The sequence below is a fragment of the Trachinotus anak genome, unplaced genomic scaffold (assembly GCF_046630095.1).
Source record: "Trachinotus anak isolate AG129_WGS33_773 ecotype Australia unplaced genomic scaffold, CSIRO_AGI_Tana_v1 ptg000002l, whole genome shotgun sequence".
Taxonomy (NCBI): Eukaryota; Metazoa; Chordata; class Actinopteri; order Carangiformes; family Carangidae; genus Trachinotus; species Trachinotus anak.
In genome coordinates, this window is record NW_027273853.1 from 2,598,473 (window position 1) to 2,617,191 (window position 18,719).

General features: G+C 40.2%; 1 protein-coding gene across 1 annotated transcript in view; it reads left to right on the forward strand.

The window, feature by feature from the left end:
* LOC139628338 (Fanconi anemia group A protein) overlaps positions 1 to 18,719 on the forward strand; it is a 27,922-nt gene continuing 9,203 nt past the window's right edge. The window contains exons 1-24 of the mRNA XM_071489951.1: positions 1 to 248; positions 624 to 736; positions 1,228 to 1,324; positions 1,778 to 1,932; positions 3,746 to 3,841; positions 4,060 to 4,133; positions 5,269 to 5,378; positions 6,295 to 6,405; positions 6,602 to 6,665; positions 8,940 to 9,052; positions 9,305 to 9,381; positions 10,393 to 10,534; positions 10,661 to 10,794; positions 11,230 to 11,340; positions 11,927 to 12,022; positions 13,857 to 13,919; positions 15,024 to 15,112; positions 15,243 to 15,303; positions 15,407 to 15,456; positions 15,695 to 15,765; positions 16,709 to 16,807; positions 17,997 to 18,130; positions 18,230 to 18,300; positions 18,444 to 18,543. Of these exons, the coding sequence (XP_071346052.1) occupies positions 188 to 248; positions 624 to 736; positions 1,228 to 1,324; positions 1,778 to 1,932; positions 3,746 to 3,841; positions 4,060 to 4,133; positions 5,269 to 5,378; positions 6,295 to 6,405; positions 6,602 to 6,665; positions 8,940 to 9,052; positions 9,305 to 9,381; positions 10,393 to 10,534; positions 10,661 to 10,794; positions 11,230 to 11,340; positions 11,927 to 12,022; positions 13,857 to 13,919; positions 15,024 to 15,112; positions 15,243 to 15,303; positions 15,407 to 15,456; positions 15,695 to 15,765; positions 16,709 to 16,807; positions 17,997 to 18,130; positions 18,230 to 18,300; positions 18,444 to 18,543 (2,292 nt within the window). The 5' untranslated portion in view covers positions 1 to 187. The remainder of the gene's footprint in view (positions 249 to 623; positions 737 to 1,227; positions 1,325 to 1,777; positions 1,933 to 3,745; positions 3,842 to 4,059; positions 4,134 to 5,268; positions 5,379 to 6,294; positions 6,406 to 6,601; positions 6,666 to 8,939; positions 9,053 to 9,304; positions 9,382 to 10,392; positions 10,535 to 10,660; positions 10,795 to 11,229; positions 11,341 to 11,926; positions 12,023 to 13,856; positions 13,920 to 15,023; positions 15,113 to 15,242; positions 15,304 to 15,406; positions 15,457 to 15,694; positions 15,766 to 16,708; positions 16,808 to 17,996; positions 18,131 to 18,229; positions 18,301 to 18,443; positions 18,544 to 18,719) is intronic.

An 18,719-nucleotide genomic window follows, 5' to 3' on the forward strand; every position in this document is an offset into this window, starting at 1 on the left:
AATAACAAAGAAGAGCGCGATGGGAAACATGGAGGAGAGGATGAGCTGAGGCAGTTCACAGGCCGTTTGAGAAAGTAAACCAGGGCATTAAGCCTCCGAAACGCCCTAAATGAACTAGTTTCACGATAATAAGCTGCTGAGACGTTGCCGTTGTGTCGAAGCGTTTTGTAAACACGTTAGTGTGTCAATGTCAGTGGCTGCTTCGTGTGAATCGGTCTCTCAGGAGAGGACTCTGTCCAGCCTCCTCGGTGAGTTGTCAGCTGAGCCACTTAACCTGATCATTTATGGAGGATCCTCAAACAATATGTAAACACAGCGACAGACAGTCAGACTAACATTCATACTCGTTTACTGTGAAGTCCGTAATGTTACCGGTGTCAAATTAACCCCCTCCGACAATTAGAATGGACAAATTAAACTGCCAGTTTTTTAAGTGGAGTTTGGCGTGAACGTTATTAGGAAATCATCCCCGTTTACACTTCTTTTAACAAAGTAACTTACCAAAGATATGTGCATGTAAATACGTTATGTCGTGTCTTAAATTGGCCTAGGTTTTACAACTAGCTGAGTTCGTGCTATAACTGACTCTATATTACTTATGGAAAATGTTGTTGTGGTCTCAGCTAGTCGTGTGGTGAAGAGGCCGAAGCTGGAAGATGGTCGGCGGCTGCAGGAGGCAGCCATCCAGCTGCTGGAGCAGCAGCAGAACCTCTGCAGTCTGCTCAGGGAGGTCGGGGTGAGTGCAGTGACCTCAGGCTGCACAGCCAGTGATCAAACATAAAACTCTTAAAATAATAATCACATTTTTGTTCTAATCTGTGGACCAAGAAAGAGGTTGTCACAAATAAACTAACAAACTGTCAGATTATTTAATAACTTCCACATAGCAAAAAACGTGTCTCTATGTGTGTTATACCATATGCAAAGGTTTGTAGTTTCTACTCACCATTATACTCATTTCACTTTGACAAGAAACACATTATTCTGCATTGTATTGTGACTCAAAGGGAGGGTATTCTACAAAACAAAAAACCCAAACTACTGGAATAATTGCTTCTGGGTGAATTATACCTGTGTGATACACTGTATAATGGGGAATTAGAAAAGCAGCTTCAGTCTCACATCTCCTCAGCAGTAGACTTGTGCTACATGTGCTGGGAACTAGTTAGATGACCTTTCACCCCTATGTTATTAATATATGTTTACTGTATTTTTCACACTTTGTAGAATCAAGATCCATGCAGGACTCAGTGCTCTCAGAGTGGAGAGCAGAAACCAGCAGCGTCTGAAGGTACCTCATCTGCCATCGCAGCGACACTGCTGGGTGAGTGTCTGATACAAGCCCTCAGAACTAGACGCTGTGCTCTACATCAGTTTTTCCAAAGTGGCCAAAGTTGAAATGGGAGGACATGTGACACACTCTGGCCCTGAGACACCTGCTTATCTATACATTCATTACAAAACAAAGAGCTGTGAAACAGTGAAGGAAGAGAAGGGTGACACTGCAGTGGTCAGCAGGGATGTTTGAAATGGTTTTTGTTTGTTATTGGTGTGTTAGGATGTCTAATATCTGAATAACTTTTTCATGATGTCCATCTTTGTTCAGTGTTTATCTGCTCAACAACCGTCAGTTTTCAGATGTTGTTTTCTTGCTTTTACACACCACAAAGGAGACTTATGAAAGAAGTCCCTGCTCAGAACAGTGAGACATAATGACAACCAACTTTGACATGAAGTTAATGCTATGAACTGGAACATGTGTTGTATCTGTGGACAGTGTGTGAGCTGAGGCATCAGGCCGGGCAGCTGGGTATCCCGGTGGTGGTGCTGTCAGTGAAGATGGTGCTTGAGAGACTGATGGAGATCACTGGCACTGAAGAAGAGGAGGAGGTCAAGGACAAGAGGAGAGAGCTGCTGACGTCCTCTCAGAGAGTGAGTATCTGATGGTAGAATTTGATGTTACATTTCTTTCTGGTATAATCCAAGGTGGGAGTTCAGTCAGAACCTTCATGCAAACATTAAAGGTCCATCCAGTCTAAAGGTAGATGTCCATGTGTTTGTGATTATAAAGCAGGTCTAGGTTCTATGTTAATACAGTGAAAGTATCAAAGCCTCAGTCCACAGAGAAATGCACACAGCCTGTATTCAGAAACTGAGCCTTAAAACCAGCCGCCAGGACTTCTGGAACTTTGTGATGTCACAACAAAGCAGTCACTGCTCTAAGCCATGTCCCAAGCCCTGCCCACCTGGACCCACCATCCAACCTTGCAGGATTTGTTTTCTTGGAGTGTTTACTCAGATCCTCTCCTCTGATTGGCTGACTGACCTGTTGTTACTAGAGCTCCAGAGAAAAGCCTGACAGGAGATGTGAAACTACATTGAGATGGTTTTTGGTTCTTAAAACCACAAATATATCTTCTTACTACTTTCAAATTGTTGAGTTGAAGAATTTCTTGAATCTAGAGGACCATCTGAAGTGAAGCAACATCTTGTTTGCTTGTATCACATGGTCTCTGTACAACATGTGATGCTCTCCCTAGGTTCTTCACCTAAGGCTACTTGTGCACTAAATTTAGTTAAAATCTGTTTATTTTTATTTCCTACAGATGTCCAACTGAAGAAAAGTAACAAAAGCAAAAACATGTCTTTGTTGTCCGTCAGCATCTTTCTTTTGAAACCCCTCATTTGTACAGTGGGTTGTAATCATTTTTTAATAATCATTATGAAAGTCTCTGACTGAAGTTAATACTTCACATCCCAGGTCTCTCCAGGCCGTCGGTGTGTCCCAGATTCACTGATTCTGAGCAGCTGGTAGTAGTTTGTAGTGTTTGTACTGTGTTTAAACTGGAAAAAGTGACAGAGTGAAGCGCAGAACACTGAAACCACACAGTACACACTCTAACTACAGCTGATTTCTCACAGCTCACAGCTGCAGAACATTCAGCTCCAGAGAAATCATGGAAAACAAAGAGTATTTTGAGAAAGAGATTAAGTTTTTTCTTCAGGAAGTTTGATTGACAGGAGCATTACAAAGCTGCAGGTTGATTGACATCAAAGTGTGTTCATGCTTATATGTACTAACTATTAAAACAGTTTGCTATGTTGATTAGTGCAGACTGTACAGAACAAGTCTGTCTTCTTTTGGGACATGTCACATACTTGAGGTCTGTCTAACTCTACACACTCCACAGATGAATGCTGATGTGATGTACACCACATGATTAGAATTAGTTCAGATAAGCTAAGACACCTTCGATCATCAGAGGAGAATTTCACAAATTTCACAAAAGGATTTTTAAGCTTTAATGTTTTAAACTTTTAATTTTGACACATTGGAGGTCTCTGTGGTTATTTGTATATATTTGCTTTTTTTATGATTGGTTATGTTTCTCCTGCTGTACTCAGGTCCCTCTTGTAAAAGAGATCTTGTTCTGTAAGCAATCACTGAATTAGATGCATGTTACGTGCATGTATCTGATAGATGCCATGTGTTTTTGTGCTAAGTTCAACTGCGACTTAAGTATAGCGTCTATAGGAGGATTTTTATGGCTCCTTTTTTTGAATCAGGGTGTGTCAGTGCTGTTCTTCCAGCTGAAAATAGCTGCATCTCATTTCTTGGATGATTGTTAATTATGTGGCTTCAGCTGACATCTCCACCCTGAGCCTGTCTTAATTTACTGCAGGATTCTTGCTCTGAGAACAGAAAGCAGGTCATACATGAAATCCCCTCTCCTGTCCTGTCCAGGTCCAGCTGTGTGTCCTACTGGAGTCCAGCAAAGACCTGCTCTCACAGGGAGCCCTCTGCCCTAAACTGCTCTGGCAGGAGTACAGGAGGGATCAGGTGTGTGTGTCTTGTTCATCCACTCTATATTAAGCCTATATATATATTTACACTGTTTGAAATTCCATTAAGTTCACGTTTTTCCTCAGCATTAATGGAAATTCATTTCTCAGGTGAAACAAGTTGATGTATAATACAGAGTCAAAGCACTCAGCTTGGCTTTCTGACACAACAGAATGGATGTCGTAAATGCAAAATCTAATGTGGTGTCTTTACAGAGGCCGCCCAGTCTGGAGGTGGTGTATCATCTTCATGTTAACAGCATCCTCACTGTCAAGTACATTTTAGAGAGGTAAGAAATATTCAGTGTAGTCAGACTGTTTGTGCCGTGTGTTGGTTCATCAGGGTCAGCTGCTGATGAGCTCGTCTATCATCCAGGGATTAGTGTCACAACTCTGGAACCAGTTTTTTAATGTGACCTTATGGGAGCAAAGAAAGTCCATCAGGGTTTGAATCGTTTAAGCAACTGAATTCATAATTTAACTGAAACTTAACCAGCTCCTGAACATTTATAAATATACTGCATTTATGGAGTTGAGATATTTTACTGTGAAAACAAACTAAATTTTATGTTGGTTGAGTTACAAATTGTTTAATTTTTTTCTGAAAATGTATAATATTCAAAAAACCTTTATTCATGTTGCACAAACTCAACGGGTACAACAGACCTTAAAGCTCAATGCACTGCAGCTAAACAAAACACATGCAAATAGACGAAACACGAACACAATTCAGATAATCTATTCATCAATTTGACAACACACACTGCAAATACTCCCAATACAATGTGTTGTCAAATTGATGAATAGATTATCTGAATGTGTTTGTGTTTTGTTTGTTTCTGTTTGTTTTCTTAAGTTTCAGTGCGTTGAACTCTCAGGGCCACCGTACACAGATCAATTCAAGTCAAGTCAAAAACAGGTTTCTGACACTGGATTGGTTGAATTAAGAAAACACAGTTTACGATGGAAAATTCCAACTTGAACATGCAGACTTTCAAGGATCCATCAAAGAAGACAGAGAAAAAGAAAGACAAGTTCAGATGAGGAACTGAGAATCTGTGTGAAAATAGATCTAATTCCTAAGTTTAGAAAACTTCAGCTCGGCTTTTAAAGTAAAGTCATTCAATGTTACAAATTCAGTGGTGCTAAATGATAAATAGCCTCTGTTTGGTTCTATAGTTGCTTATAAAATTCAAATTATTATGGCTGATTAATAACTTTTTTCTTTGCTGTTGGTTCTGTTGTCATAGTGTTCCTCTGTGGACGTAGTAAAAGCCAAGAACTCAAAAATAAGCTGCAAAAAACAAAGGATATCCAAGTCACTCAGAGTTCATAAATGTTGCAATCATGGCCGACACCTCTCTGCAGGAAATGAAGGTCAACCTCTAGTTCACGTCTGCTTTCTTGTTGCTTTTCTCCATTCAGTGACGAGGGCGTGAGGTCTTGGTTGGTGTCTCAGTTGAAGGCTCTGTGCAGTTGGACACCCCCACAGGGAGAAGAGGAGACCAAACAGGTTCAGCAGAAAGTGTTGTTGGGTAAGGCCACAGATGTCTTTCAGACCCTGCTCAGGCCAGGTGTTAACATCTGTCTCTGGTGATCTGATCACAAGTGATCAGCTCTAAGTTCAAGTGTGAACGCACCAAGACGCATTGAGGAGGCATGTAAGATCCGAACACACATTTGGAGGTGGTCCGGGCCACATGTGGCCACATTGTTTTAACAGTGTGAACACAAATGCGTCCTGGGCCCAACACAGTTTCCCAATGAACCGAAAATATTTTACTATTTCAAATGGATGAAACATTATTTCACCATTATTTCACTGTAGAGCTGTGAGCAGAGCATTGATTCACTCAACCACTCTATTCCCCACTCTCTCTCTCTTTCTTTCTCTCTCGCTCTCTCGCTCTCTCGTTTTCTCACTCTCTCTCTCTCTCACACACACACACACACACACACACACACACACAGTACACTGCTGAAGGACCTGTCTGTCGGATTGGTTAATACCTGTTTATTTGCATATGAAGCAGGGAAGTGATATCCGATCACAAGTGGTCACTGGAGACAGATGTGGAGATGCACTTTAAAGCCAGGTGTGAACAGATTTACTTAGAGCTGACCACTGGTGATCAGATCACTGAAGACACATCTTTATATCAGGTCTGAACTCATCTAGTTGTAGTTGTAGCTTCCTGGAAGATGTCAATCATGTAAATACTGTTTATCACCTAGACCTTACACACAAAAGCTGGTTAGTTTAACATAAAGAACGGGGAGAAACAGCGAGCCTGGGTCTGGGTTAGGTGTTAAACTGCAACCACCCAAGCTGCAAAAAATACTGGTACCAAGTACACTTGAAGAAATGTTCACTAATTGGCATACATGAAGTTTATTCTTGTTGTGTCATCCCTGCTTAAGATGAAGCTAAACAGAGATCTCCTGTTTCAGTGGTCGTTGGAGTCTTGGTGGGATCTGGCTTTGAGCTGAGCCCTGAACCAGCAGCTCCAGACAGGAGGATCTCCCTGCTCTGCTGCTCAGTACTTGATGAAATACTCTTCTGTGAGTCTACACGTCCCTGTCCCACTTACCCTGTCCTGTGATGATGAAATATTCAGTAAAGTACTTTGATTCACACCTCAGGACCCTAAAAGCTATTTTCAACTTCTTTAACTGCTAGGAGGTCTAATTTTAGTTCTTTTCTTTTTTGTCTTGCTTTTTAACATTTCACAGTTTTTCTGTCTTTCTTCTTCTTCAGGGCTTCTGGACACTGTGGACAAGAGTCTGACACTGCAGTCTGCTGGAGCTGGAGCTGAGCTTTGGTTCTTTGCTTTTTATTTGTCTTCTTAACCTTTATGGAATCAGATAGGCTTGTTGAGATTGAGGTCTCTGAGAACGAGGCCCCAGTACAAAAACAATTGCAAGGCATGACCATAATGTACAGGGAGATTATTGAATTATGTAATTATATAATAGCAACTGCAGATGTCCTAGAAAGTGGGACAATTCAAATAGCTTAAAATCATTTAAAGGGACATGTAGTGGCTATTTGGCTTAAATCCAACATAAAAATCAAAAAGGCCACTGATGCACAATGGTGGATGTGGTTTATGCAGGCAAAATAATCTATTGTCCAAACAAAGTCATTGCATTTGTCTTGTTGATTTATTTATCCAAACAAACAAGCTAACAAAGGAACAACGGGATCATGTTTCCTGCTTCTCTCCTGCTCTGGTAAAAAAAAAAACATAGGCTCACCCAGGTGCATTCTGGTCCGAAGCCACTCTACCTACCTAAGTAACCTCATGTGCCCATAGCTTTATGCAAATAAACAAAATACTAGTTAACCAAAACTGACTATTCTAAATAAGCAAATAATATAAAGAAATGATCAAAAATAAAACAAATGAAGTACAAATTAAAAACTCAGAACAGATCAATAAATAATAGAAAAACCAACAAACAAACTATTAAATAGCTCCTACACTGGACACGAGATATTTGCAGTCTGCACATGTATCACACACACAGTATCAGGACCTTGTCTTCCCAAGAACCAGTTCTTAGATCTGGTTCTGTTATCACAAGATTTGAAAGCACTTAGCTAATCCTGGATGAGACGCTCTCTTTTCTCCTGGAACAGTCTGAAATCTCTGACGGATTCACAGCTGGATGCTGTTTACAGCTTGGTGCCTTCATGGTGTTTTTCAGTATAGGGAGATTTTTCCTGGATCTACCTCAACCTGAAAATTGGTTTGAGAACTGTGGACCAAACCAAGAAAACATTCAACATCACAGATGAGCAGCCTGCACAGTCAAAAGAATACTTCTGATGTTAAGATGAGAAGATCGATATCACTGTCAGATCTTTATTTAGCTCAACTCAACATACAGACTGGAAAAAAGAGGGACACAGCACCTCTAAAGCTCACTCAGGTATCTGTTGTATCTCATTTGTTTAAGCTGTAAAGAAACTGAAGTGTAAAAACAAGTTGTGGTTTGGGGTTTTGGGTCAGACAGAAGTTCAGGAGTAACTGAGATCACAGTGCAAGATAAGATGTTTCACTTCAACACGTGTAGGACAACTCACAAAACAACGTACCAGATTTATAGTGAATATATTGTTATAACTTATTGAGCCACTTATTGTATCTGTAGCTGTCTAAGTATATGCCTGGTTTCTATTACTCACACCATTCAGTGACCCTCAGTCTAGTTTAGGTCTGTAACTAGCAGCTAACCATTGGTAAACTGTTATCTGCTGGTTAATCGCTCAGAAAATTCAAATCGTTGAATCTCTTGTTTTCCTGACCACCAGTTTAAAATCTAAATATATTGAGTTTACTGTCTCAAAAGACAAAGAAAAGCAGTAAATCCTCATGATTCAGAAGTTGGCACTTGAGAATGTTTTGCATTTTTGTTTGAAAAATTATTTAAAGGATTTATCGATTATCCAGGACTTAGTGCTTCAGTGTGATATTTATACACTGTTTTCAGCTCCAGTTGTTTTCAGCTTGTGATGTGATTTTTAGTGCAGACTTGTTGCCTCTCTGGTATCTTCCCCACAGTTTTTCAGAACACTTAAATCCAGCGGGACGGCAGCTGACTGGATGAGTTTTCCGTTCTGCGCAGGTCTCTGTAAACTCTGGTGCTGGAGTGTGAAAATTCCTCGGTGCCTGTCTGGTCCTGAAATGCTGGAGAAATGCACCTGGCACCTATGATCAGACTGTGCTTAAATCAGTGTAACACTGACAGTAACTGGCCCCTCAGCTCAGTCTGCATGCTTCACACGCTGAGTCACAACCACCTGAGTCTGTCTACAGCATTTAAATATGCAGGACAAGAAAGCATACATGCAAATTAAAACACTGACTGTGGTATATACCCCCACAAGACACTGTGGTCAGTATCATTAAAGTTAAAAGTCCTTTTTTTATCCAAAAATAAAATTTTTTATAAAGGTTTTCAACATCGTGATACTCATAGGTTATAGGTTATGTATTTTTTCTACAGTGAAGAGGGATTTGTGACTATTGAGAAAATGTAAGACAGTAGATGTCTCTGTTTCTTACCTCTCTGCCCTGTGTTTTGTGTAGGGTTCAAATATTTAATGCTTCATTATGTGGAGTTTCAACGTCAGCAGAGGCCCTTCAGCGTTTCTTCACACACTCTCTCACACAGACTCTCACTTACAAGCCTCGACTGACAGGTAAAGACATGTTATAGATCGGGGATATTTGGGTGGGACTGCATCAAGATATTACATTTTGGATATCACCCTTCCCTGTTATAGACCAACAACATCTTTAAGTAGATACTTATATTTGCCTACACTCATCTGGCAAAATTCAGGTTTTGAAAGGACTTTGAAGTATCCTGATACACAGTACATGTTGCTTTCATAATGAAAAAAATAATTTCTAAAAACCTGAAGTGAATCAACTAAACCATATTTTCTCAGTCTCAGATGCCATCACACTGCAGAACAATTGGACCTTTGCAAAAGCCAGCCGGCCGTTGACCTCTCTGTTCCGTAAGGTGAGTGTTACCTGTAACTGGGTTGGAAACCTTCACATATAATGAAATGAAGTAGATGTCCATGTGTTTGTGATTATAAAGCAGGTCTAGGTTCTATGTTAATACTGTGAAAGTATCAAAGCCTCAGTCCACAGAGAAATGCACACAGCCTGTATTCAGAAACTGAGCCTTAAAACCAGCCGTCAGGACTTCTGGAACTTTGTGACGTCACAACAAAGCAGTCACCACCCTCAGCCACTCCCAAGCCCCGCCCACCTGAACCCACCATCCAACCTTGCAGGATTTGGTTTCTCTGAGTGTTTACCTGAAATCTGCTATATTTTTATTGGATCATTCTGAAAACAGTCAGCCAATCAGAAGAGAGCCTCAGAGCCTCTCTTCTGATTGGCTGACTGACCTGTTGTTACTAGAGCTCCAGAGAGAAGCCTGAGAGAGGAGATGTAAAACTACACTGAGATGGTTTTTGGTTCTTAAAACTACAAATATATCTTCTTATGGATAAAATATGAGACCTCTAAATTAGTTTTGTTACAGGGTCTGTGTATATTAAATTATTTTGTAGCTTGTCATAAAATATCCCCTGCTCTTAGTCTGTCACTGCTGTCTTTGTATTTCAGATACATCTGCAGATTTCTGGCTAACCAATGAATGCTAGAACATAATAATTGGGTGAAACTACACATCATTATTAGCAAACAAGTCTCACTCCTCTGCTACTTCCACAGTCATCGTCATTCCCGTATTTTAAGCTGAAGATTGACACAACAGCAGTTGAATGACTGCAGGCTTCAGATGCACGGCCTTCAGCCCATTATATATCTGTCTGTCAATCAGCTCCTGTGTTCTGATCCTGGTTTCCTTAGAGCAGCACTTTTCTGTTTGATTTTAACCGCACTAAAAGGAGCCCATCTTACTTCAAGTGCTATTTGTGTCTTCAGATCTGTGCTTTACAGGTTCTGTTTCAATGGAACTAACCGTGACTCGTCTGTTGTTGCTGTGTTTCTGTAAAAGCTGGCTGTGATCTTCAGTGTTGAGCAGCTGCTACGGCACCTGCAGCAGGTTTTGGAAACCCATGAGGTCAACTGGAAACACGTCCTGTGCTTCCTGTCCACTCTGCTGGTTTACAACCCCAGCACCCAGGCCAGCCTCAGAGGTAAACACTAGGGAGCCACGGGTTTTAGTGATACCTGTATTCTTGGATTAAAATTTTAAGTTGCTAACATTTGGTGCTGATAATAAATACCTTGTCGTATGTGCTCTGTTTTTGTGCCTCCATCAGAGCTGCTGTCCAGACTGCTGAGTTCTGCATTTGAAAGCTATGACTTAGAGAACATGATAACGGCCTTTTTGTTGGCTCGGCAGGCTGCGCTGGAGGGAACCGGCATCTTCCCCTCCTACAGCGACTGGTTCAAGGTTTCATCTCAGTTACATATTCTTTAGAGAGAATTAGTTCATTGTTGGTTTTGGTCTGTTAATGGGAATGAAAAAAAAAAGATTTAAAAATATCGCCAAATATTCTAGCGTGTTTGATACTGATGATCACCTTTCAGTTTCCACTATTATTCCCTAAAATCCTAAAACTTCCCACTGAGTTTAAAAAGATACAGTGTTTAGACCACACACAGTGCACAAAACATCTTCAATAATAATACTAATATATATTTAATATACTGCATGGCCTGTATACTGCTGATTAAAGTTCTGATGTGTAGGAGCCACATTTGTGACTTTGGCAACTCCTGGTGGCGTAAGAAAGACATTGCTCCTTGTTGACATTGTTGCACTTTGTGTTGTTGATTGATGAAGGTCTCATATTCCAGCCTGAAGTGCCTTGTTCTGCCTTTGCAGATGTCCTTTGGCGGGGGCAGTGGCTACCATGCAACAAGCAAGAAATCTCTGGTGTTCCTGTTGAAGTTCCTATCAGACCTGGTTCCTTTTGAACCTCCACAGTACCTTAAGGTGACCTTCAGCAGGTTCTCGTGTCGCTTGGACATTATTGATACTTTATATATTGACTTTTAGATCAGACCAACCCCTTAATGATCTCTGTGAGCAAACAGAATATAGTTAGAGTTAAGATCAGAGGTGGACAAAGTGCAAAACTCCTGGTCCTCTTGGTCAAATATGACTCCAATACAAGTGAAAGTTGTTCAGTCAGTTTTTTACTTGAGTTAAAGTACTGGAGTACTGGATTTTAAAAATACTTAAGTATTCAAAAGTACATTATTTTTTTTATGTCAACACATTGTTGTGTTGTTCTACATTTACAGAATCTAATGACTCTGACACAACCTACTGAATGACTGACTGTAGAAAAAAATACTCCAGTAAAGTACAAATACTTAAAATATACTTCTGTACAGTTCTCAAGTAAATGTACTTTGTTACTGTCCAGCCCTGGTTAAGGATATCACACCTGAACCACTAATTACCATTAATATAACATAGTGAAATATATATAGATAGATAGATAAAATGCACAATTATACTAAATCCTGTATGTAAGGAAAAATGTATAATAACTAACAACATGGTCACCTGGTAGGTTCATGTCCTCCACCCTCCGTATATACCTGTGAAACACCGCAGCCTCCTGATGGAGTACACCTCCCTGGCCAAGACCAGGCTGGCCGACCTGAAGGTGAGAGCAAAGCTAAAAATTAAAAGTCCTACTTTTATACAGCATCAGTGCATTATTGAGAATTTCTCATGTTGAAACTACAGGTGCTGGTCATAATTAGAATATCATGAAAAAGTTGATTTATTTCAGTAATCCCATTCAAAAAGTGAAACTTGTATAATGTATACATTCATTCCACACAGACTGATATATTTCAAGAGTTTATTTCTTTTAATTTTGATGATTATAACTGACAACTAATGAAAACCACAAATTCAGTATCTCAGAATAGAGTGAATAGAATATTGTGAAAAGGTTCAATATTGAAGACACCTGGTGCCACACTCTAATCAGCTAATTCACTCAAAACACCTGCAAAGGCCTTTAACTGGTCTCAGTCTAGTTCTGTAGCTGCACAGTCATGGGGAAGACGGCTGACTTGACAGTTGTCCAAAAGACGACCATTGTCACCTTGCACAAGAAGGCCAAGACACAAAAGGTCACTGCTAAAGAGGCTGGCTGTTCACAGGGCTCTGTGTCCAAGCACATTAATAGAGAGGCGAAGGGAAGGAAAAGATGTGGTAGAAAAAAGTGTACAAGCAATAGGGATAACCGCACCCTGGAGAGGATTGTGAAACAAAACCCATTCAAAAATGTGGGGGAGATTCACAAAGAGTGGACTGCAGCTGGAGTCAGCGCTTCAAGAACCACCACGCACAGACGTATGCAAGACATGGGTTTCAGCTGTCGCATTCCTTGTGTCAAGCCACTCTTGAACAAGAGACAGCGTCAGAAGCGTCTCGCCTGGGCTAAAGACAAAAAGGACTGGACTGCTGCTGAGTGGTCCAAAGTTATGTTCTCTGATGAAAGTAAATTTTGCATTTTCTTTGGAAATCAAGGTCCCAGAGTCTGGAGGAAGAGAGGAGAGGCACAGAATCCATGTTGCTCGAGGTCCAGTGTAAAGTTTCCACAGTCAGTGATGGTTTGGGGTGCCATGTCATCTGCTGGTGTTGGTGCACTGTGTTTTCTGAGGTCCAAGGTCAACACAGCCGTCTACCGAGAAGTTTTAGAGCACTTCATGCTTCCTGCTGCTGACCAACTTTATGGAGATGCAGATTTCATTTTCCAACAGGACTTGGCACCTGCACACAGTACCAAAGCTACCAGTACCTGGTTTAAGGACCATGGTATCCCTGTTCTTAATTGGCCAGCAAACTCGCCTGACCTTAACCCCATAGAAAATCTATGGGGTATTGTGAAGAGGAAGATGTGATACGGCAGACCCAACAATGCAGAAGAGCTGAAGGCCACTATCAGAGCAACCTGGGCTCTGAACACCTGAGCAGTGCCACAGACTGATCGACTCCATGCCATGCCGCATTGCTGCAGTAATTCAGGCAAAAGGAGCCCCAACCAAGTATTGAGTGCTGTACATGCTCATACTTTTCATGTTCATACTTTTCAGTTGGCCAACATTTCTAAAAATCCTTTTTTTTTTTTTTTTTTGTATTGGTCTTAAGTAATATTCTAATTTTCTGAGATACTGAATTTGGGATTTTCATTAGTTGTCAGTTATAATCATCAAAATTAAAAGAAATAAACATTTGAAATATATCAGTCTGTGTGTAATGAATGAATATAATATACAATTTTCACTTTTTGAATGGAATTACTGAAATAAATAAACTTTTTCATGATATTCTAATTATATGACCAGCACCTGTATATAACAGTAACGCAACATAATGATTAGAGTATTATGGTTAGTATCCCTGAAAGTGACTCTCCAATATAACTTGTATTAATGCTTACCTCCTTGTTTTGTGTGTGTGTGTGTGTGTGTGTACATATGCAGGAGTCAGTGGAGGACATGGGTTTATATGAGGATATTTCTGCTGCAGGTGGAGCACCAGTGCAGGTAACAGCAACACATAGTGATGAGGTCATAGGTCATGGTGAGGGCGCAGCACCTAGTTAAACTGCAGCTCTGACCTAAGAGTACTCAGTAGTCATTACTACATTATTACATCAGCACTCATTTCTCATGGGTCTGACCTCAGTTGTTGTTCTGATCTCAACTACACACCTGTAAAGTTTCATGACTGTATCTTACACTGACTCTGTCATGGTGACAGTAATCTAACCACAGACAGACAGATGTATTTCACCTGCACGCGCACACACACACACACACACACACACACACACACACACACACACACACACACACACACACACACACAACAATCCCAACCACACACACAGCTGGTAATAATTATTCATGTTGTAAATTATGAGTCACCCTGCGTGCAAATATGATTTAAAAATCTGTTGTATTTCACCTATAAAACACCAATATAATTACACATAATTATAGTTGCGTTATAGTTGCAATAACAAAAAAAAATACTCAAAGGAATGTGAACAAGTTTTCTGCAAAGCTCTGTGTTTCAGTCTTTCATTCAACAAAAGGAGCCAAACTTCATTAATGTTAAAAGTTGTCTAGTTACAAGCAGACATACAAGAACATTTCCTTCACAGTTTTCCTAAAATAGGCTAAAACTGAATCTGACCAGACATTTGATGCCAACTTCAAGCACTTAAACTAAACGCGACACTACCAAAAAATTACAATCTTAGCTGTGAATTCCCAAACACGTGGAGGTGTTTACACTTTCTGCCCTCAGTTAGAAAAATGACCAAACGATCAGTCCACAGTCTCAGTTTACTCTTGTTCTTATGAGAGACCTCTCATCACTGTCTGAACCAGAAACCTGTGGTGGGACTGAACTGGTGGGTCTGGTCTGTTTTAGGTAAAAGGAATGGATCATATTGTTGTTTCTTTGTCCTCTGTTAGAGGCTCTTATCTCCTTGTTAAAGATTCTAAGGGACAGAAAAATGAAGAAAGTGTCACAAGTGACTAAGATTTTTCTCTCTGCTGTGAAATCAGGTTATTCTACATTCTGGATCAGTGGTTAGTGAATGGTGGGTTAATAACAGTGTAATATTTGTGTGTCTGCAGCCACAGTGTCAGGCTGCCCAGGATGTGGAGAAGGCAGTGTCTCTGTTTGAGAGCACAGGAAGAATCTCTGCCACAGTTATGGAGGCCAGGTACGCAGTTCATGAAGGTCCTGAAAAAGGACATTTGCTGTTCTGCCTTCCATGAAATGAATCATGTAGATATGAAAATGAAATGACAGACAGAGACATGGAGAAGTTTGATGCCTGTGTCCTCTCACAGTATTTTCCGAAGGCCGTATTTCCTCACACGTTTCCTTCCTGCTCTGCTGACGCCGAGAGTGGTGAGGCCTTCACCTCACGTTCATACACTAACAGATGCCTCATAAAAAAAATGTTATGTTGTCACAAATCTATAATTCAAGTTCACTTGTCTTTCAATTACAGCTTCCTGTGAAAGCTGATGCTCGGATGAGTTTCATAGAGGCTTTGAAAAAGTGAGTTATTATCAGAAGCCTGTCAGATGTTTATACTGTAACTCATCAACAACCCGTCAACATGCCACCTTTAGGCTCTAATTTTATAGACACAAGCTGTCACAACTTTATCCTATTTATTATCTTTTTTTATTACTAAAAGGATTGCAATCAATCCCAATAATGATCATCTTTGATTATTTGATTGTGTAATTATTGTGTAATTATTAGTTATTATTGGGGTTTTTTGTGTATTCAGAGCAGACAAGATCCCAGCTGCCCAGTACTCATCGTATGTGGAGTCGTGCCAGAGACAGAGACAGCAGGACAGTGGGTATCCATTATGACACTCATTTGTTGTGTACTCACCTACGCAGTCATAGAAGTGCCGTAAACAGGAATAAATCTGTAGAAGAATAAGAAAATAAATGTTGAAATATAAAGAGCAATAGATAAATGAGTAAATAAGTACATAAAACAATGTTGAAATATAATAAGAAATATATAAAAGAATAAATAAATGTGGAAATATAAAAAACAAATAACCAAGGGGTGCCTCGGTGGCTCACCTGGTGGAACGCGTACCATTAAGGCTTAGTCCTAACTGCAGCGGCCCAAGGTTCGAGTCCGACCCACGGCCCTTTGCTGCATGTCATCCCCTCTCTCTTTCCCTGACTTTCCTGTCACTCTCTCACTGTACCTATCTAATAAGGGCATTAAAAGGCAAAAAAAACTTAAAAAAAATAAAAATGAATGATTTTAAGCATTTTTATTTATTTTCATTTATTTGTTCATTTATTTCTGATATATTTATTTATATATTTAAGAAATATATATATATATATATATGTATATATATATATTTATTTTTGCATATAAATTACTCAAGTTCTTCTATATATTTTTATTTTTTGATACAGTGTAATATATTTATTTTATCCCTTTATTTTTCTTATTCTTTTACCTACTCCTGTGACTCCCAACCAACTACATCAATACAACTTGTTATGTTTTGAAAGCTGAGGAGATCTGTTTTCTGTCTGCCTCATAGTAGTTGAGCAGATTTATGGAGATGAAAATATTTCACCATGAATAAATGTTGAATCTACAGGCTGCAGGCTGCAGTTTGACTAGACCTCCTAACCTTGTGCTGTTCTCCTAACCAGTGATCTCTCTTTTCCTCTCACGACCATGATAGACCTAATGTTGCACATATTTGAGAAACAGATGACCCACATTTACACTGTGCTGTGTTGACATGTTGTGTTTTCAGGGAGTGTTGTGTGTGTGGACGCTAGTGATGATCCTGTGGAGGTCCTGAAGGTTCAGCTGCAGGAGTTCACAGAACTGGTGGTTGATGGAGATGATGGAGGTAGGCAGACATCAAGAGAGGAATGACTGTAATTCACACACAAACACACACGGGCTGACGGCCACACCTCATGTTACAGGCAGTTTACTGAGCTGCCCTGGTTTCCCAGCTGCTGGGGAACTGCAGGGCAGGGGAGGGGCGCTAAGTCCAATACACTGAGGCTCACCTCCGTTACAGCAAATAAACTACTGTCATACATGTGTCATTATTACTAAAGGAGGCAGAGGAATAACTAAACATAAGACACACACTGAGAGAGAGAGGGAGAGCAGGAGAGAGGGAGAGAGAGAGAAGTGATTGGTAACAAGGCTTCGTTCTAACAGCTATGTTAGTTAGACATAAAAAGCTGCCTCTAATAAAAGTCAGTTACCTTCTCGAGATCTGAACAGCATGTAAACAATAGAAACACCAGCAACCAGAAATGAGACAATGCACTTCCTGCAGCACAGTAATAAAAGTCCTATTAAGAAATAAATAGTTTCTGCCCACTGAAACACTGGAGGGTCTTAAATTTGAAATGGTAACAGGAAGTGTTGAGTTTGTATTAACATATGATGCAGTGACTTTCACATGGCAAATAGGAGCAACTGGAAACGAGACTTCGTACAAAAATACCACCGTGACCAATTCTAGAAATAAAGAGCTGCCTCTAATAAAAGTCTGTGACCTTCTGGAGTTGAGGTAAATAAAGGCTCAGATCCCAGATGGAGGCTGTGCTCTGTGTGAGAGACACAATAAGAAAGTCTTTTTTTGTATTTTCTATTTTTCTTTCAGAGAGAACATTTTAAAGTAAGCGCTGCTGAAATCGCCACACAGTCTTTGTCTTTAATTTATGTGTTTGCTGATTTTGTCAGATGACATCATGTTGATAAAATCAGGAACTTACCGTAGGCAGTCTAGCCATATGCTAGGTTTTGACCTTGTCTTGTTAGATGAAGTACAGTGTATCTACAGTGTGGTTTTTGGTGCAGTATGAATGTGTTTCTGCTTTGAACTGTTTGATTGTGTTTTCTTCTGTAAATCTCCAAATGGAAAGTTTTTCATGTGTTTCCACGAGCAGCACCACAAATCTGTGTGAATCTGTGTTAGATGTTGGCTTTTGTCCAAACTCTGTTCAGTCCCTAATGCTGAGTCCAGTCTCTTTGAATCCCTCTTGTCCATACATGACATGTTGGTGGTGTATCCTCAGAGATGTTGGCCCAGCTGTCCAGGATCTCACACACACTGAGCATCGTCTTCCCTGGGCGTCCTGAAGAGCTGACTGAACAAACAGTCCTCAAACTTCACACAGACCCTCCTCTGTCCCCTGAGCTCCATGTCAAAGTATGCACTAATGGAACACATTGTCTTCTTTATTTTAATGTTGTTACGTTACCAGTATGTATATGTACTCCATAATGAATCTCTCCCTCATATTCTCAGGTTGTCAACATGATCCTGAGAAACTTCTGCCAGTGCCTGTTGGACGCCTCCCGGGCAAACCCTCCTAATAAGTGAGTGGGACAAATGTTTTGAAAGTCTTACAAGTAATAGAAGAGGAATGTGATTATTACCAGCAATTAAAAAAAATACACACAGATGTATGAATTGGTATTTAAACACATCTACAAATACCAGATGTGTTTTGTCTCTCCAGACAAACCCTGTGGGCCTCCAGGTTCGTCACTGTGCTGCTTGGTAACACACAGCTGCTCTCCAGCCTCATACACAGACTCTGGGACCTGTTTCATAACCAGGTTCATAAACCCTTATTCATATTCACTTCTCTTTGTATTTGTCTTGATTTTATGTCTGTTATCTCTCTTACTTCATTTTCTTGCCTGGATCGTTCTATTGAAAACATTAAAATCATCCACCTCTTTATTCCTCCACGGGACTGAAATCAGTTCACTCACTCATCAGTTTTACAAAC